The 20,321-nt window shown below is 48.0% G+C and overlaps 2 protein-coding genes across 2 annotated transcripts; both read left to right on the top strand.

Moving 5' to 3' along the window:
- Position 1: 1 nt before the first annotated feature.
- On the top strand, positions 2 to 4,270 carry PRRT1 (proline rich transmembrane protein 1). Its single transcript, XM_070361338.1, has 5 exons — positions 2 to 162; positions 837 to 980; positions 1,890 to 2,425; positions 2,778 to 2,963; positions 3,136 to 4,270. The coding sequence occupies exons 2-5, from the start codon at positions 962 to 964 to the stop codon at positions 3,310 to 3,312; spliced, it is 918 nt and encodes a 305-aa protein (XP_070217439.1). The 5' UTR covers positions 2 to 162; positions 837 to 961; the 3' UTR covers positions 3,313 to 4,270.
- A 14,103-nt stretch (positions 4,271 to 18,373) lies between these two features.
- On the top strand, positions 18,374 to 20,295 carry FKBPL (FKBP prolyl isomerase like). The gene is given in 3 exon segments (XM_014480083.2): positions 18,374 to 18,589; positions 18,831 to 19,802; positions 19,805 to 20,295. Coding segments are annotated over 3 exon segments (1,155 nt in total). The 5' UTR covers positions 18,374 to 18,543; the 3' UTR covers positions 19,942 to 20,295.
- Positions 20,296 to 20,321: the final 26 nt, after the last annotated feature.

The raw sequence follows: 20,321 nt of genomic DNA, 5'->3' as shown, positions 1-20,321 counted from the left end.
AGGAATGGATCTGAACACTGCGGGCCCTGGAAACTCTTTAAGAAGCCTAGTAAGCAAAGCGGGGGAAGGGGGACCAAGCAGGTACTGCCAAACTGAGCTGCCGGCAATGAGCAGTTGATTCGTCCTCTCCTCCCAACGCGCTACAGCTCCTACATACTGAAGGTAAGAGGTAACTAAGTATCCCCCAAGCTTCCTCTTCGTCCTACTCCTGCCCCCCAACACACCACAAGCCCTACTACCTCCCAACGACTATAGACTGGGGCCTCTCACTTTACCTCCGGATTCCTCCCAAGCCAGAGCGGCAGGTCAAGATCATAACCCTGGGAACTTTTGTTGTTGTTTTTATGGTTCTCTCTCACACAGGCATCTCTGGTACAGATAGGGAAACTAGAGCCAAGGATTTGAGAGAAGATCCCCAGATCTTACAGGGACTCTGAGGGAGGCTGAGTTGGGGGGAGGGCGGGGGGGAGGCCTGACTGGGGTGAAAAAGATTCAGAGGGAACCGGGGTACTGAATCCACTGAGCACCTGCTCGCTTCCTCCTACAGTATAATCACTACAGCCAGTCTTGAAGGGGAAGACTCCAGAGGGTTCTTTCTCCCTCCTTCCTTCCCTTAGTACCACCCGCCTTGCCTGGTCTTGCTTGCCTCCCAGTTTCCATGACAACTCCAAAGGAACCCAAACTGGGGGCTTGAATGCCGGGGTTAGAGGAGGCGAGACATAGTCCAAAAGCGGAGAGAGACCAAGTGGGGGTATCTCTGAAGGGTTCCCCCTCCCTCGCCTCGGTCCCTTTAAGCTCCCCCCTCTCAGCTTTCCCTCCGCCCCCCGCCGCCACAGTCTTCATCTCTCCATCTCTGCGCTGCTGCCGGCTGCGCAATCTGCGCACCCAGACTCCGGTGCTAGCCAGGGACCCCGACTCCGGACTCCGGCTGCACGGATCTTGTCCCAGGGAGAGCGCAAGCATGTCATCCGAAAAGTCAGGTAGAAAACAACAACAAAACCCCTCGCCCTCTCCACTGCCTCCTGACTACCCCCCCCCTCCCTTACCCCTCCCTAGCGGGTGGTTCTGTTTCATTCCCCTTCTATCCAGCTCTCCATATCCCTCCCCCCAAGCCCCCTTCTCTTTCTATATCCTTCCCTTTTCTTCCTTTCCTCTGGCCAGTCTCAGGCTGGGTCCCTTGCCAACAACATTGGGGGGGGGGGGCAGGTTAAGAGGGTGAGGGAAGTACAAGACTGGCTTAGCATCAGCCAGGTACTGCATGGATAGCATCATTGGGAGTGACAGATGGACAGATAACGCTGGCCCGCATGGAGACATCCAGCGGGGTAATATGGAGAGATGATCAGATGGGGATTGCCAGGGGAGTAAAATCCAGAGGACCCTTCTTAATCTGCCCTAAAAGAGGTTCGGAGATTCCAAGAGAGACTAGAGGACCCCCTCCCCACTAAAGGAATGGCAGAGTGGAACATGTTATCCTACATGTGTTTATACAACTGTTGGACTGAGCACATGTTCACACAAGTGTTGCATGTCTATACATGTGCACACGCAGGACTAGCTCAGATAGGCAAACCCCAAAGCAGCCATAAGCCAAGAGGGTTAGGAGTTTGGGTCTGCAGGTTAAAGCTGTGTGCCCACTGCTGAAGCAGGGAGAGGAGCAGAAGAGAGTTATGACCTCAAAACTAGATTAAAGTGGGGGCGGGGGGAAAGGGCTGTTGGCCTAGATACCACCCCTCTCCTCCCCCAAGAATGAGAGATGGCTTCTCACTCATCTCCTCTCTGTCTCTCCCATTATCTTTCTCCGTCCCTGACCCTCTGTGTCTCCCCCTCTCCCTCATCTCATCTATCTTATCTCTCCCCATACTGGCTCCTCTGCTTACCGCCCCCAGGTCTCCCTGACTCAGTCCCTCACACCTCTCCACCACCCTACAATGCCCCCCAGCCCCCCGCCGAACCTCCTGCCCCGCCCCCACAGACAGCCACTTCCTCGCACCATCACCACCACCACCACTACCACCAGTCGGGCACTGCCACCCTCCCGCGCTTAGGGGCAGGGGGCCTGGCTTCTGGGGCCGCCGCTCAGCGCGGTCCCTCGTCCTCCGCTACCTTGCCAAGGCCCCCACACCATGCCCCTCCTGGCCCGGCCGCTGGGGCGCCCCCACCCGGCTGCGCTACCTTGCCCCGCATGCCACCCGACCCTTACCTGCAGGAGACTCGCTTCGAGGGCCCACTGCCCCCACCGCCGCCCGCCGCCGCCGCCCCGCCCCCGCCGGCGACCTCTCATACTGCCCAGGCCCCGGGCTTCGTGGTGCCCACGCACACGGGAGCGGTAGGCACGCTGCCGCTGGGTGGCTACGTAGCCCCGGGTTACCCTTTACAGCTGCAGCCTTGCACTGCCTACGTGCCGGTCTACCCGGTGGGCACGGTGAGTACAGGGCGGACAGGGGACTGGAAGGAGGGGGCTGGGAGAAGGATGGAACAGGACATGGAATTGGAGGCACACTGGGGACTGGTGGGAAAGAGGAACAGAACCAGGGGACCAGGAGGCGATCTGGGGCCAAGGGAGAGGAGAGACTAGAGAAAGATCTGGGAATGGGGTGGGTGGTCTGTTGGAGTCAAAGATCAAGATCTGGCAGGGGAAACAGCCTTGAAGTCCAGAGGAGGTTTAAAAGAGGAAAGCAACCTTCTTTCTCTGCTAGACGTGGAAAGCTGGTGGGCTCAGAGAGGGTTTAAGAGTGATAGACGTCCCCTCCCTACAACCTTCTTTCCTTTCACAGCCCTATGCAGGCGCGACCCCGGGGGGAACAGGAGTAACCTCCACGCTCCCCCCGCCACCCCAGGGCCCAGGGCTGGCCCTGCTGGAGCCAAGGCGCCCGCCCCACGACTACATGCCCATCGCGGTGCTGACCACCATCTGCTGCTTCTGGCCTACAGGCATCATTGCCATCTTCAAGGCAGTGCAGGTGTGTGGGGGGTGAGGGGAGGGGAGGGGACGGAGGCGGAGTATGGAGAGGAGGACTCAAGAGGTTCTTATTCCCAGGGAGTGCTGGACGTTTGAGGGAGCATCTTAGAGGGAGGCTGAGGCGTGCGGCCGAGGTAGCGGCTCTCTGATCTTTCCCTCCCCGTCCCCCGCAGGTGCGCACGGCCTTGGCCCGCGGAGACATGGTGTCAGCTGAAATCGCTTCACGCGAGGCCCGGAACTTCTCCTTTATTTCCCTGGCGGTGGGCATTGCAGCCATGGTGCTCTGTACCATCCTAACCGTAGTCATCATCATTGCAGCGCAGCACCACGAGAACTATTGGGATCCGTAAGGACAACCACGGCCCGGCCCCACCCTGCGCCCCTCGACGTCCCAAGCACGTTTTGCCGTCAAGCCGGGGATCCACAGTGGGCGCCCCGCACACCCGCTTCTGGGGCTACTGGACTTGGTTACATCCTAAACTAGGCCTCCACGGAAACTCTCGCCTTGCGAGCACGCTCGGAATCCAGGTCCTCAGGAACCTCGCCAAAACCCACACTAATAGGGACGCCACTTCCCGGCCGGGCCCTCAGTCGCTCCAGGCCCCCACCCCCTCTAAATACAGCACCCCCAGCCGAACTCTCTCGGTCACGGCTCCCCAGACTGAAAACTGGTCCCTAAAGCCCCGCCTCCTCCATAGGTTCCGCCCCGGCTCTGATAAAACCCCGCCTCCAGGTCGGCAGGCTCCGCCTTCTTTTCTTCCCTGCGGGGTGATTCAGTCCGGTGATTGGGTTTGTGGCGCCAGGCCTTGCCCGGATAGTTGTCAGTATACTTGTCACTCCACACCTTCTCCCGGCGTGAGAGCCGAGCCCCAGGTTAGCCAGAACCCTCACCCTCACTTCCACTTCTGTCTCTCCTCCACTCCATCCCCGTCTATTTTCATGTTAATCCCAGGACCTCTATAACTTTTGGGTTTTGGCGGGATGGGGGGGGGAGGGAGGGGGTGAGGGGGGTTTGGAATGAGATTTAGGAGGTTACCGGTTTCGGAACCTTCTCCCTGGAAGAAGATTAAGTCCCCGTTCTCTGTAAATACTCCCTTCCTCCTACCCCAACTGGGCAAGCGAGCAGAAAGAACCGAGGGTACAAACCTTCCACTATCTGGAAGGAGCCAGCCCAATCCCCGTTCCTCATTAGTCCTCACCTTGTTCTGATCTGTGTGTGAGTGTGTGTGTGAACTTCTGAAAGACAATATTAAATAGATTAAGTGGATTTATCACCCGCAATCCCGAAGACTAGCAAAGAGCCGGCTCCTTTGGTTTCGCCTTTCACTTATCTACCCTTCTGGGGACGTGGGGGAGGGGCGGACAAAAACTTACAGAGACAATAGTGAATGGACACAGATTCCCGCACACCAGAGAGACAAACACAAAGATGGGAAAGAGAGGCTTCCCTGGGAATCCTACTGGCGAAGACCTGGGGATCCATTCTTCTTAGACATTTCTTTATCCAGCACACCTTTTCCATTCCCTACCAGACTCGACCTAAGACTTTGGAGGAAGATTTATGAGCAGATCCAGGAATCTATCCCCAGAATTCCAGGAAGGCAGGAGGAAAGTAGGCAGGGTATTCTGAAAAAGTTGGCCCAGGATAGGATGGCATGGGGTAGGGAAACATGCCCAGCTGCCCACAGCTGTTCCTGCTCACAGGCTGGAGGGTGGCAGACAACTCCGGGTTGAGCCCTACTTCTGCTGTGCCAGTGTAGGTAGGCAAGGCAAAGGGAGCACGGAGCTGCGGGGGTCGGGCTGCTGTGACAAAAATACCATCACTGGGTGGCTCATAAAGAACAGAACTTTCCTGGAAGTCTAAGATCAGGTGCCAGGACGGTCAGGTATAGGCCCTCTTCTGAGTTGTAGATCTCTAAATGTACACCGATCCCTGTCTCCTCTCTAACTGTATCCTCTCTTGGCAGAAAGGGCTAGGGAGCTCTGTGGATTTATTTCCTTATTTATTTATTTGGCCACGGGACTTGTGGGATCATATTTCACCCCTGTTCAGCCATCGAACCACACCCCTTGCCTTGGAAGCACGGAGCCTTAACCACTGGATCACCAGGGAAATCCTTGTAGGGTCCCTTTTACAAGGGTACTAATCCCATTCATGAGGGTGCTACTCTCAGGACCTAAGTGCATTCCAAAGGCCTCACCTCCTAATACCATTGTATTGCACATTAGAATTTCAACATATGTATTGGTGCAGGGATCACAAATATTCTGACTAAAGCAGAATGCCAGGGAGAAAGTCAGTAGCCTCACACGTCTACCTGGGCTAGTTACCCTCAACCAGGAGACCTCTAGGGGAGGGAGAGGTGGCACAAGCAGTGGACTTGGTATCTTCAGCTGTGCACCTGCAGGACAGAGTCCTATCCTGAATTCCATGCAGGATGCTGGTGAGACATCATCTCCGACAGCAGGTGTAAACCCTGAAACTCATGAAGTTTATAATCTAAAACGGAAGCCATGCACTGTGATAGGAGACATGGGAAGAGGATGGGATCATGGGTTTTCCTTTGGATGGTTCAGGTTTGCTGTGCTTTCCTTACCCGACTTCGTGAAAAAAGAACTTACATTTGCAGTTCGCACTTCCTCACTACCTACTCACCACCTCCAACCCCACCTTCCCCTTTCCCACCTCCGTTCAATAGGGCGTACTGTTGTCAGAAATGTCTTTCCTTCATACCCATTGCTTCTTAACCCTTTGGAATATGCTTCCAATCCAAACTTTACTGAAACTGTTTTTTCAAATAGTATTCAATGACCCAAAGTTACCAGGAGCCAGAACCCATGGTATTTTCATAGTACACTGCCTCTCTGAACCCTTCCATGTTTGTCCCTTCATCCTGGATTCCCCACTTTCCCAGGTTCAGGGACATATTACCTCCTTCCCCTCTGCTGCTGCTGCTGCTAAGTTGCTTCAGTCATGTCTGACTCTGTGCACACACAAACCTCACTTTATCCTTCTTCCTCTCTCCCCGCCTGTTTTTTTTTTTTTTTTTCTTTTTTTTACCTCCTGTGCCTTAAGCATCTACATATGGACTTTTTTTTTTCCTTCTCTGAGAATTTCCCTTGAAAAATCTCATCCACTCCAAACTCAGACCTCATTTGTAACCAAATGCTCCTTTGCTACAGACTGAATGTTTGTGTTTCCTCAAAATTCATCTGTTGAACCCTAATCCCCAGTGTGATAGTGTGGCATTTGGGAGATGATTAGGTTTTGAGGGTAGGCCCTAATGGATGGGATTAATGCTCTTATAAAAGAGACCCCAGAGGAACTTCCGTGGTGGTCGGGTGGTTAAGTCGCCACACTTCCAAGGCAGGGGTCATGAGTTTGATCCCTGGCCTGGGAACTAAGACCCCACATGCCCCATGGCATGGTCAAAAGATTTTTTTTTAATTGTTTTAATTAATGAAAGATCCCCAGAGAGTTCCCTTACCATTCCACCATGTGAGGACATAGCTAGAAGGTATTCTGTGAACCAAAAGAAGCTCTCACTAGACACTGAATCTGCCAACACCTTGATCTTGGAATTTCCAGCCTTCAGGACTTGAGAAATTGACTTCTGCTGTTTATAAGATAGCCAGTTTATGGTATTCTGTTAACAGTCCAAATTGAGTAGAACATTCTCCAAACTCTGTATTTATAAGCATTCCTCTGGTGTCTGTGGAACATGTGGACAATGCTAGGTGTGAAAGTCTCTCAGTCTGACTCTTTGCGACCTGGAATTCTCCAGGCAACAATACTGGAGTGGGTTGCCATTTCCTTCTCCAGGGGAGCTTCCCAACCCAGGGGTTGAACCTAGGTCTCCCGCATTACAGGAGGATTCTTTACAGTCTGAGCTACCAGGGAAGCAATGCGGCCTGTCCTCTAAAGTCAGCTGGTTCAAAACCAAATAGATAAAATGCCACTGAAAACCAGCTCCCCTCCCTCTGTAGACAGCACCAATTCCCCAGTGCCCTTCCTTATTTGAAAACTTGATGCCTCTTCCACCTCCTTCCTGCCTTTACTTGTGGTGAGCTGTTAAGCCCAGTCAATTCTGCCATCATGATGTCTTTTGAATCTGTAACTTTTCCCCACTTCTTGCTGGGAAATGACCTCATCTAGGATTATTACAACAGTTTCCTTAATAGGTTTCCCTCTTTCCCACCCCTTCCTACTCCAGGTCTCCCTCAACACTGCTGTCGGGTTACCCTCCCTAAACATGCTTTTATAAACTCTTAACATGCTACTCAAAAGCCCTTCAAGATTCCCTATTGCTTACTCAACTGTTCACAAAGTTTTAATCTGGCCTTTGACCTCTCCCATAATTTGACATCATCCAGCTTTCTGTGGAACCAAACTGTATTATTCATGCCCACCTCCAGATCTTTATTTACCCAGCTGTCCTCAAATCTAAGAGCTCTTTCTCTAATATTTGCCTGTTGCAAACCAAATTGTTTGCTGCTTGCCATGTGTTTCAAACCACATCTAAGCTTATGCTCATGATATTTTCCCTCCTTTCACATCGGCTTCTCCACTTGGCCAAAATATACCAATCCTTAAAAGCTCAGATCAATTCACTCCTTCACTGCAGCAAGAAGGAATCTCTCGGCACTTCCCTGATGGTCCAGTGGTTAAGAATCCACTTGCCAATGCAGGGGACACCGGTTCAACCCCCGGTCTGGGAAGATTCCATATGCCACAGAACAACTGAAGCCCATGCACCATGACTGCTGAGCCTGTGTGCTACAACTACTGCAGCCACTGTGCCTAGAGCCTGTGTTCAGCAACGAGAAGCCACCTAAATGAGAAGCCTGTGCACCTCAATGAAGGGTAGCCTGCTCAGTGCAACTAGAGAAATCCCTCAAGCAGCAACAAAGACCCAGCCCAACCAAAAATAAATAAAATTTTAAAAACTGGGTATAAGTTGCCTTTAAAAAAATAAATAAAGCAGTGGGTTTCTAAACACAGCTCCAGGCATTCCTTGGAGTCAGGATTCTTGCCTCTGGCAATACATTATAGTCATCTGGGGAGCATTTAAAAAGCCCAAAGCCCAGGTCACATTCTAAACCAATTAAATCACCATCTCCTTGGGACTCAGGCATCAATATTTTTAAAGACATCCCCAGGTGATTCCAAATCCAACTCTGTCTGCACCATACCTGCACCTAAGTGCTGAATATGTCTGGGGAAAAATGCACAGTCATACCAGCTAGTCTTACTTCCTTTGAGCACTCAGGGTGGCCTGCAAGCCTGCATTTTCCCACATTCCACAAATCTGAGATCACAGTTTCACAAGATGAAGACCTTCTTTCCTATCTCAGTGAGAAAATAGAAACTCTCAGAAGAGAACCTCCTCTGGTCCCAGCTCCAAATCTACCAGGCCACATGCATCTCTGTTGAATTCAGTGCCTTCCCCTTGTTACTGAAGAGAAGCTGACCTGTTCCCCAGTCCCCACCCTATGTGGGCACTGGGATCCCACCCTTCTCACCTACACAGAAATGGAACTCTTGAAATGATCCCTATCCCTCTCACATAATCAGTTTTCCCCTCATTACTGAAACATTCCATCACCATACAAACATGCTATAATAATATAGCTCATCTTTGAGAAGAAGGGGGAAATAAATTATTTTGCTACTAACCTATGTAGTAAAAACACAAAATTCAGAATAGTGGTTAGCCCATGAGAAGAGGAGAATTCTTTTTTTTTTTAATTTTTTAAATTGAAATGTAGTTGATTTACAATGTTGTGTTAATTTCTGCTGTGCTGCAAAGTGATTCAGTTACAGGTATATGTATGCTTAGTTGCTCAGTCACGTCTGACTCTTTGCAACCCCATGGACTAGGACCTGCCAGACTCCTCTGTCCATGGGGATTCTCCAGGCAAGAATACTGGCATGGGTTGCCATGTCCTCCTCCCGATCCAGAGATCAAACTCAGGTCTCCCCCATTGTAGGTGGATTCTTTACCATCTGAGCTACCAGGGAAGCCCTACACACACACATACACACACACACACACACACACACACACACACATCATTCTTAATATTCTTTTCCATTATGGTTTGTCATAGAATATTGAATATAGTTCCCTATGCTATACAGTAGATCTTCACGACCCAGATAATCACGATGGTGTGATCACTGACCTAGAGCCAGACATCCTGGAATGTGAAGTCAAGTGGGCCTTAGAAAGCATCACTACAAACAAAGCTAGTGGAGGTGATAGAATTCCAGTTGAGCTATTTCAAATCCTGAAAGATGATGCTGTGAAAGTGCTGCACTCAATATGCCAGCAAATTTGGAAAACTCAGCAGTAGCCACAGGACTGGAAAAGGTCAGTTTTCATTCCAATCCCAAAGAAAGGCAATGTCAAAGAATGCTCAAACTACAGCACGATTGCACTCATCTCACACGCTAGTAAAATAATGCTTAAAATTCTCCAAGCCAGGCTTCAGCAATATGTGAACCATGAACTTCCTGATGTTCAAGCTGGTTTTAGAAAAGGCAAAGGAACCAGAGATCAAATTGCCAACATCCACTGGATCATGGAAAAAGCAAGAGAGTTCCAGAAAAACATCTATTTCTGCTTTATTGACTATGCCAAAGCCTTTGACTGTGTGGATCACAATAAACTGTGGGAAATTCTGAAAGAGATGGGAATTCCAGACCACCTGACCTGCCTCTTGAGAAATCTGTATGCAGGTCAGGAAGCAACAGTTAGAACTGGACATGGAACAACAGACTGGTTCCAAATAGGAAAAGGAGTATGTCAAGGCTGTATATTGTCACCCTGTTTATTTAACTTATATGCAGAGTACATCATGAGAAACGCTGGACTGGAAGAAACACAAACTGGAATCAAGGTTGCTGGGAGAAATATCAATAACCTCAAATATGCAGATGACACCACCCTTATGGCAGAAAGTGAAGAGGAACTAAAAAGCCTCTTGATGAAAGTGAAAGAGGAGAGTGAAAAAGTTGGCTTAAAGCTCAACATTCAGAAAACGAAGATCATGGCATCTGGTCCCATCACTTCATGGGAAATAGATGGGGAAACAGTGGAAACAGTGTCAGACTTTATTTTTCTGGACTCCAAAATCACTGCAGATGGTGACTGCAGCCATGAAATTAAAAGACACTTACTCCTTGGAAGGAAAGTTATGACCATATTCATATAGCATATTCAAAAGCAGAGATATTACTTTGCCAACAAAGGTTCATCCAGTCAAGGCTATGGTTTTTCCTGTGGTCATGTATGGATGTGAGAGTTGGACTGTGAAGAAGGCTGAGCGCCGAAGAATTGTTGCTTTTGAACTGTGGTGTTGGAGAAGACTTCTGAAAGTCCCTTGAACTGCAAGAAGATCCAACCAGTCCATTCTGAAGGAAATCAGCCCTGGGATTTCTTTGGAAGGAATGATGCTAAAGCTGAAACTCCAGTACTTTGGCCACCTCATGCGAAGAGTTGACTCATTGGAAAAGACTCTGATGCTGGGAGGGATTGGGGGCAGGAGGAGAAGGGGACGACAGAGGATGAGATGGCTGGATGGCATCACTGACTCGATGGACATGAGTCTGGGTGAACTCCGGGAGTTGGTGATGGACAGGGAGGCCTGGCGTGCTGCGGTTCATGGGGTTGCAAAGAGTCAGACACAACTGAGCGACTGATCTGATCTGATCTGATCTGATGCTATACAGTAGGATCTTGTTTATCTATTCTATATATAATAGTTTGCACCTGCTAATCCCAAATTCCCACTCCATCCCTCTCCCATCCACCCATCCCAGCCAGGAGAATTCTAATTGGAGAGAGATACATAGGGAGCTTCAATAATAGCCAGATTTAGTCCTTAAGCTGAAAGATGTTTAATTACTTTAGAATATATATGTGCCATGGTTGAGAAAGTCTGCTCTAGAACCATTAGCAACATTTGACACAGTTGATCACTTCCTCCTTGAAGTGCTTTCTTCACTTTGAATATTCTTTCTGGATCCAATTTAAGAAAGTATACACTAGTTCCTTATTTGCTACTTCTCAGTCTTCATTGACTCTTCAAACTCCTAAATAATAGAAGGCTCAGGCCTCTGTCCTTGGCCCTGTCCTCTACCTTAATCCAAGCTCCTGTGCTGCTGTTGTTTCTTGGCTAGCCCTTTAACTGGACTTTCTGCTTTTATTTTTGACTTACATAGTCCTTCCTTCATGCTGAAACCAGAGTGATCTTTTAAATTACCAGATAATATCACTCACCTTGCTCAAACCCTCTGATGGCTCCCAATCACACTCAGAACAAAACCTGTACCTTGACCTACCAGACCTGGCTTCTCCCCGCCTCTCTGATTTCATCCCCTCCTACTCTTTTCCTCACTTACTCTGATTCATCCATTCTGGACCCATTATTCTTCTTCTAGCAGCTATGATTTAATATAAAAATATAATTCCTTCTTGCCTCAGGGTCTCTGCATTTGTGTCTTTCTCACCCTGGATACTATTTCTTCAGATATCTGCATGCCTGCTCCCTGACATCATTTATATCTTTGAACAAATGTCATCTTTACAAGGAGGCTTTCCCTCATCATTTGATTAAAAACAGCACCATCTAGACTTCCCTGATGGTCCAGTGGTTAAGATTCCTCACTGCACTACAAGAGATGCAGTTTTGATTCCTGGTCAGGGACTGAATAAGTAGCTCATGGAATTGTGTGAGAAGAAATGAGGTAATACACAAAAGACACATAGAGCAATATCTGGTAGCATTGTGATCATAATGCATGGTCACACATTGGTACACATACACAGCATCTTTCATAATTTAATATTTTATTATGGAAAGGCTGCCCTTCACTGCCTCATCTTGCCTGAAAACCCTACTTATAAGGGAAGCACAAGCCAAATAGTTTGGAAGCAGAGAGGAGAGAGGAACTATTTTGACATAAATCCCAGCAGAACTAAAAAACCACAGAACCCACCAAAGCTAAACAGAAGGGAAAATTTATTTAGCCTTTGGAAAACTAGAATTTTTGTCTCTTATTCTGATGATAAATGACAGAGAATAAGTGTAGCATATGGTTCCATGTGATGAGTATGGAATGCAGGGGAATGTGAGGGTGTAAAAACTTCCAGTCAGCTTGATGCCTGATGACAGTATAAAGAGATGCTGAAACGGGTATAAAGAGATGCTGAAATTGACAAGCTGGAAATGAATAACATGGATGTAAAACAGCTTTTCTTTTCTTTTACCTCCTATCTTGTGCAGCTTCCTCCACCTGCAGTAAATCAATCTCTGCATGTCAAAATTATGGCCATCTTCCCTGGTCGCTCGGATGGTAAAAGAAATCTGCCTGTAGTGCAGGAGACCTGAGTTCCATCCCTGGGTCAGAAAGATTCTATAGAGAAGGGAATGGCAGTCTTCTCCAGTATTCTTGCCTGGTGAATTCCATGGGCAGAGGAGCCTAGTCCATGCAGTTGAAAAGAGTTGGATACAACTAACACTTTCCAAGGCTCAACCCTTTGAAGTCCTTTTCAGATCACCTCCAGTTGGAAATAAGTTCCCTGCCACTTGTCACTTTTTGCCTTTCATCTGGAGCTTTTGTCAACTATAACTCTCTACCTCTTTCAGATGGGGAGTTTTGTATTTATCTCCATGGCTCACTGACTAATCCTAAGTACTCAGTAAAGATAAAGATTACTGAATAGATAAAAGAATTGTTACCCCAAAACTGGGTTCATCTCTTGGTGGGTGTTGATCCAAAAGCCACAACCAAGCCAAGGACTGGTAGGAGGAAGAATTTACTACTTATAGCAGGTAAGGAGAACACTGGGGATCTTTCCCAAAGTTGTGTCTTCTTGAACAGCAAAACTGAGGAAGTTTTCAGATAAGGGTACATGCATACTCATGAAGGGACTTGGGCATAGTATGCATATTCTTTTCTTTAAAAAAAAAGTTTTTTTTATTTCTTAATTTATTTTTGGCTGTGCTGGATCTTCATTGCTGCGTGGGCTTTTCTTTAATTGTGGCAAGTGGCAGCTACTCTCTAGTTACAATGCATAGGCTTCTCATTGCAGTGTTTTCCCTTGTCGCAGAGCACAGGCTCTAGGGCACATGGACTTCAGTAGTCGAGGCTCCTTGGCTCCAGAGCACTGCTGCCGCTGCTGCTAAGTCACTTCAGTCATGTCCGACTCTGTGCAACTCCACAGACAGCAGCCTACCAGGCTCCTCCATCCCTGGGTCATGTCCGACTCTGGGTTGCCAACTGCCCACAGACAGCAGCCTACCAGGCTCCTCCATCCATGGGATTTTCCAAGCAAGAGTACTGGAGTGGGTTGTCATTGCCTTCTCCGCTCCAGAGCACAGGCTCGGTAATTGTGGCACATGGCTCACTTGCTCTGAAGCATGTGGGATCTCCCCAGATCAGGGATCAAACTTGTGTTTCCTGCATTGGCAGGCAGATTCTTTACCACTGAGCCACCAGGGAAGCCCTATTATTCATATTCTTGAAGGGACTTGAACAGAGGAGAATTCAGTATAGAATTGGGGCAAAGGTCAACAGCTTTAGTTGACTGAAGCCATGAGGGTCAGAAGCATCAGCATCCTTCAGGTACTAGTTGATCTGGTGGTTGAGCACTTGTGAAGGGTGTTGAATTACGAAAAGCAGCTCAAGAAAGTGCTTCTGGCTAATTCATATCATTGAAACAGAACTGGAAGTCTTTATGATTGATTTATTCTTTGCTATTGTTACTTCTCTTGCCTGGTAATGAGGTAGGCTCATGATGGGTTCCTGGGCTGGCGTCTGTCAAGTGGAGTAAAATTCAAGCTCTGTTCTCACCCAGACACTCAGTACAAATCTGGTGGCAAAAGCTGAGCCCTGCTAAAGAGAGAAGGTGCCCACTCTTGAGGTCAAGGAAGACTTTCCTTTCTGCACATGCACAGGAAGGCTTCTTGGGGGTCGAAAAGGGAGGAGGCCCCATCCCATAATTAGTGTGGAAATGCACCCACAGACCTCTGTGGTGGGAGCTATCTTAGCAAAAAGCTGTACATGTATCTTGATAAGTGTCCAAGGACCAGTTAGGTGTGAGGAAAGAGACAAGACAATTGGCCAAATGTAAACAGACAGCCAGAAGGACTATCCTATATAAGTAATTAATTCACCTCTTTCCTGCTTGTTCCTCACTCAGGACCCCAGCATTACTCTTTGAATATGTATTTCTGCCTCCCTTCAGTCTTAAACAGACTGCTTCCCTCTGTGTGCTCTCCCCCTTGTTGTGCTTTCTCTTTAACTTTGTATCTGTTTTTACAGTTTTTGCCTCCTTGAAACATTCTTGCTTTCAAAGGGGGATAAAGAGCCAGGGTCACTTTGCTTCTAATCTCTAGCCTGTGCTGGTCTGGTGGCTAGGATTCTTTCTCATCTAGATTACCCAGGTTCAATTCCTGGGCAGGGAACTAAGATCTGTCTTTAGGACCACTCACTGCTGTCTCTCAGAGATCACTAACAGTCATTGTTCTCGTAAGATCTTTATTACTGAGACTTGTTCAAGGGCAAGCATTATGGCCAGGCTTAGATAACAAAATGGCTTGGGGCTAAAATGGCTTCTCTTATGTTAAAAAGCTGTTATCTGGTTCTTTTCTTCTGGGAACCACCCCTACTCTATCTGCTTACAGAATGGAACTTCACCTGTTAAAGGGCTCTGTGTGTTAAGACAACATGTAACAACAATCAGCTCACAAATTACTTTGCACCAGCTCCTGAACCTTTCTTTGCATTCTCCCATCAGATCAGGTTTTTATTTATTTATTGACTGCACCAGAGCAGCATGTGGAATCTTATTTTCCCAGGGATTGAACCTGTGACCCCTGCAGTGGGAGTCTTAACCACTGGACCACCAGTGAATTCCCAGGATTAGTCTCTGATGAAGGGGAAACAATGCCTTTATGGGGTCAGGCAAGGAGAGCAGTAGAATAAGGCCAGATCTTCTGAGATCCAATGATCTCTAGACAGGCCTGGGGATATAATCCTCCAGGCTTCTCTTCTTTCATTCCTTAGTGACTATCTCCAGAGAACTGAGCCCTAGAATACAGGATGCAAGGGTAGGGAAACTGAGAGAGCAAGCAGTGTGTCCGTCAACATTCCATGTTGTAACGCTTTAGGGGGACAGCAGATACTATTTCCCATTTCTGAGTCTTCATATCTTGACCCCTTCCTAGGCCTGTGCTTCTCAAGCTGAGAACAGGGGGCGTTTACAGACCCATGAATGCAGACTTTTCAGTCTTCTTTTAAAACTTAAATTTTTCATTTTCATTTTAATGGGTCATCTTTTTAAAAATAAAAATATTTTCTTCCTGGGTGATTTTGATTACTATCTTTAGTGGTCTGGGGCCTTTGTTAAGGTATTTGCTTGTTTTCAACATTTTTTTTTCTTTTTTGGTGAAGTCGCACAGCTCTTAGTTCCTCACCAGGAAACGAGCCCATGACCCCTGCACTGGGAGCTTGGAGTCTTAACCACGGAAACACTAGGGAAGTCCCTTATGTTTGTTTTTTACATACAGTCACAATGATGACAAGGGACCACCCAAAGAGACAAAGTTAAACATTTAATTCAGTGTTTCTGAGTATGTGGTCTATTGTGTTCTCAGAGGTTCAGTTCTAACTCATTCTTTAGATGGTAACAAAAGTGTCTCATCCTTGGGACTTCCTAGCAGTGCAGTAGTTAAGACTCTGCACTTCCAATGCAGAGGTGTGAGTTCAGTTCCTGGTTGGGGAACTAGGATCCCAAAATACTCCGAGGCTCAACCAAAAGTAAAAAACGTCTCATCCTCAAGGGATATTCCCTCACCCCTCGTCCACTCTCATAGCATCTCTCACTTCTTCATACAACTTATTCTCCATGCCCCAACTATAAGCTCCATGAGAATAGGGACTGTCTCTGTCTCATTCATTTATGTATCCCTAGTTCCCAGCATCCTGTCTAGAACATAGGAGGTGCTCAATAAATATTTGTTGAATGAATGAATGGAGAAGGAGATGAAACGCAAAAGAAATAGAAGCACTTTATTCAGCTCACAGAGAGATGGTCTGACCCAGTCCACCTGTCAATGGCTGCAAAAAAGAAGAAATTAACACATTCCCTCCTATTTTAAAGGAAAATGGCCTTTTTACTTTACTTCCTCATCTCCTCTCCCTCTTTGTTCTATAAAACAAACTGGCATCTAGACCTTGACAAGATGGTTATTTTGAGACATTAGTCTGCCATCTTCTTGGTCTGCTGCTTTCCAACTAAGGTTGCTTTCCTTGCCTCAAAAAAAAAGAAAAGAAATAGAGGCAAGACCCATGCCTTGTGGAATCTGTTGGAACTGAAACATATACACACAAAACAGTAAGAGACCATTACAAAGCAATACATTTGTAGCAGAGTAGTTTTTTTTTTTTTAATTGAGAGAAGCTAATCTCTGAAGGGTCATTGGAGTGGACCTCTCAATTAAGGCACCCATAATACAAATTAGCAATCTTTGTCAGGGATCAGGATGTAATCAAATCTTCTGTGACTCATTCTAGACTTTCTGTCTTTCCTAGAAATCCGTGAAATGGAGCAGGGAGGGAGAAAAGGTAGATCAGTTTTCAACAAGAACATAAGGATTCCAAGAATCAGAATATTTAGCCTTAGTTGAAGTGGACTCCAGTACTCTTGCCTGGAAAATCTCATGGACGGAGGAGCCTGGTAGGCTGCAGTCCATGGGGTCGCTAAGAGTCGGACACAACTGAGTGACTTCACTTTCACTTTTCACTTTCATGCATTGGAAAAGGAAATGGCAACCCACTCTAGTGTTCTTGCCTGGAGAATCCCAGGGACGGGGGAGCCTGGTGGGCTGCCGTCTATGGGGTCGCACAGAGTCGGACACGACTGCTGAAGTCGGTCGCCTAGCAGCAGCAGCACAGAACCTAGAAATAAAGCTTGAAGGGAAAAAAGGTCTAATTTAGTGATCTGAGACTCAACACAAAATGGAGAGGGCTGTTTTGACACAAGTCTGTGGCTAATGATGACATTACCTCCCCTCCTGGCTGTCCTGGCACGGTCCTTTAGTCTGGGACACAATTGTGAACTGAACAATTGCAAACTGAAGAGGGAGCCAAAGTGAGGACTAAGAATGGAATTCTCCTTCCCTGAAGAGCTGTCATAGCCTGCCTGTGCAGGGAGCTGGACGAGCAAGCCTGAATCACAATAGGGACCTACATATTTTATTAGGAAGAGGAGGACGGTTTTTCCACTGGTACGTCCAGTGGATCAGGTTATACCAGTTATACATGTAAAACGTAGGAGTAGGAAATGGCAACCCACTCTAATATTCTTGGCTGTAAATTTCCATGGACAGAGGAGCCTGGCTGGCTGCAGTCCATGGGTTCACAAAAGAGTGGGACACAACTGAGGACATATGCATATGCAAAATACTTGAAAAACTAAAAGGACACAGACTAAAAGGTCAAAAGAACAGGATGAGATTATTCTAGAGTCACACTATTCAATGTGTGTGGTCCATGGACCACCGGCAGCAGCATCCAAGAGCTTGTTAGAAATGCAGAGCAGCAGGTCCCACCTTAGACTTCCTAAGTCAGAACATGCATTTTAACAAGTTCCCCAGATAATGTGTGGGGTCATCAAAGTTTGAAAAGCACTGTCTATAAGATTCTTTGAGGAAGAAGAGCTCAAAAGGCATTAACGAACATGAGGCAAAGGTAAGGCAAGCCTCATCTGGATGGAACCCCAGCCCCCTGCAGAGGAAGCTCAGCATTCTAACCATTGGACTGTTAGGGAATTCCTCCAGGGTTTATTTTGAAGGACCTTGGACAGGATGGGCCACTCTGACCGGCTGTCCCAAATGTAGTGAAAGTCATTCAGTCCTGTCTGACCCTTTGTGATACCATGGACTGTAACATGCCAGGCTCCTCTGTCCATGGAATTTTACAGGCAAGCATACTTGAGTGGGTTTCCATTTTCTTCTCTAGGGGATCTTCATGACCCAGGGATTGAACCCTGGTCTCTTGCATTATAGGCAGATTCTTTACTGTCTAAGCTAAATGTAGGGGTAAGTATTAATAGAATAGCACACGTGGGTTTTAGGTGGCCAGACAAAAGGACTGGTCACAGCCGCGATCAGCCACCCCAGCTCCAGCATTCCCCATTATATCCTCTATGGGCCCAATCTCCCATTCCAGACCTTCTCCAGACTTTGACGCAGTCGTACCTCGCCTAGCTCGGTATGATTTGGCCTAGTCTGGTCGCAAAGGCCTGGAGCTTCTCGTTTGCTGGGGTGTGGCGGTGAGTCAGTGGGGGAAATGATGTAACGTCCAAAAGGCGGGCTTAATCAGACTTCTCCCTCCTCCCGATTGGCTGCCAGGAATTTGACTAGATTCTCTTGTCTCTCGGGCTCCAGGGTTAGCTGTCAGTGTCTCTGTCCAGCTGTCCCCTGGCTCCCCTTTCCATCTTCTCCACCTGGGGAAAGACTCCAACGACAGTATTCAGTAGCACTTGGCTTCGGAAGAAGAGGTGATTTGAATGGTCTGGCTATTGCCATCAGGCGAGGCGCTTCGGCCCCCCCCAGGTATTTTTTGACTCGATCGGGTGTCCGTAGTTGGGAATGGCTACCCAAGCCGCAGGGAATTGTGGAACTTGTAGTTCGGGGTTGGAGGGGAGACTGGACCCGACAGAGATTCGGGAAAAAAAAAAAAAAAGAGGACTTTGAGGACCACGGTCCGGAGTCCCAAAAGGACGGAAAAGGAGTCTAAATAAAATTTCTGCCAATAGCATTGCTTTGATTTTTTTTTTTTTTTTTTTCAAATCAGGTGCTGACCTGGACTCGGTCCATCCCTTTCTATCCAAAACTGTTTACCCACGGTGGAAGGGGCCAGGCACCCAAATGGATACATCACCAATCAATTCAATGGGAGAGAAGGACAGCTGTCAACCGCAACAACAAGGGGAAAAGAACCTTGAATTACCTACTCAGATTAGGCAGCATCGGGGAGAATCTCCTACGGAAATCCTTGAGCTGAGAGTGAGCCCAGATCCAGCTAGCCAAATTCTAGAGAATCCTCAGGAAACTGAAAAACTGCCTGCTGAACTTGAAAGAGACTCTGCTAAGTCTCATGGATCAGCCAGTGCGATGTCAGAGCCCCTTCAAGCTTCTGATCTCTGGTACTGTCCTGATGGCAGCTTTGTCAAGAAGATTGTAGTCCGTGGTCACGGCTTGGACAAACCCAAGCTGGGCTCCCGCTGCACGGTACAGGCTTCTGGATTTCCTTTGGGGTCAGGGCTGCCAGAGGGCTGGACAGAACTAACTGTGGGGTTAGGCCCATGGAGGGAGGAAACTTGGGGGGAGCTCATAGAGAAATGCTTGGAGTCCATGTGTCAAGGCGAGGAGGCAGAGCTTCAGCTCCCTGGGCGCTCTGGACTTCCTGTCAGGCTCACACTGGCCTCCTTCACTCAGGGTCGAGACTCTTGGGAGCTGGAGGACACCGAGAAGGAGGCCTTGGCCAGAGAAGAACGTGCAAGGGGCACAGAATTATTTCGAGCGGGGAATCCGGAAGGAGCTGCCCGATGCTATGCACGGGCTCTTCGGCTGCTGCTGACCTTACCCCCACCTGGCCCTCCGGAACGAACTGTACTTCACGCCAACCTGGCTGCCTGTCAGTTGCTGCTAGGGCAGCCCCATTTGGCGGCCCAAAGTTGTGACCGGGTGCTGGAGCGGGAGCCTGGCCATATAAAAGCATTGTACCGAAGGGGTGTTGCCCAGGCTGCTCTTGGAAACCTGGAAAAGCAATGACTGACCTTAAGAAGGTGTTGGCCGTAGACCCCAAAAACCGGGCAGCCCAGGAGGAGCTGGGAAAGGTGATCATTCAGGGGAAGAAACAGGATGCAGGGCTGGCTCAAGGACTGCGCAAGATGTTTGGCTGATTAAAAGTTAAACCTTAAAAGAGACAGGAACCTGTGAAGTGTGGTCTATGCTGTGAGATTTGGTGGGGACCAAGGGAGAGTTGCACCATATCCCACTCCAAGCTTCTGCCTTCCTAAGGGAGGTAGCTGTGGTCTCAGCGTCCCTTTTTACCATTAAAAAGCTATATAGTCACGTGTGCTATGTTTTGGGGGGGCTTGTCCATCTCCGAAGATGAATCGATGAGCTAAACTTCTAAATTTAGGACACTCTGGGGCAGAGGGCGTAACTCCAAAGACCGAAGGCCACACTTCCTAGGCGCTTTCAGGCGGAGATCTGTTTGGCGCATGCGCAAACATCACTGTCCAGTACTGTTGAAGCGTTAGCGTCCTGCCGCGCTCCC

Source organism: Bos mutus, chromosome 23, assembly GCF_027580195.1.
Source record: "Bos mutus isolate GX-2022 chromosome 23, NWIPB_WYAK_1.1, whole genome shotgun sequence".
Lineage (NCBI taxonomy): Eukaryota > Metazoa > Chordata > Mammalia > Artiodactyla > Bovidae > Bos > Bos mutus.
The sequence above is the reverse complement of the archived record's forward strand: the minus strand, read 5'-3'. Positions and strand labels throughout refer to the sequence as shown.

Coding starts and splice junctions, on each gene's coding strand:
- PRRT1 (XM_070361338.1), top strand. Junction 2,426..2,777: donor CGGTCTACCCGGTGGGCACG/GTGAGTACAGGG, acceptor TTCCTTTCACAG/CCCTATGCAGGCGCGACCCC. Junction 2,964..3,135: donor CCATCTTCAAGGCAGTGCAG/GTGTGTGGGGGG, acceptor CGTCCCCCGCAG/GTGCGCACGGCCTTGGCCCG.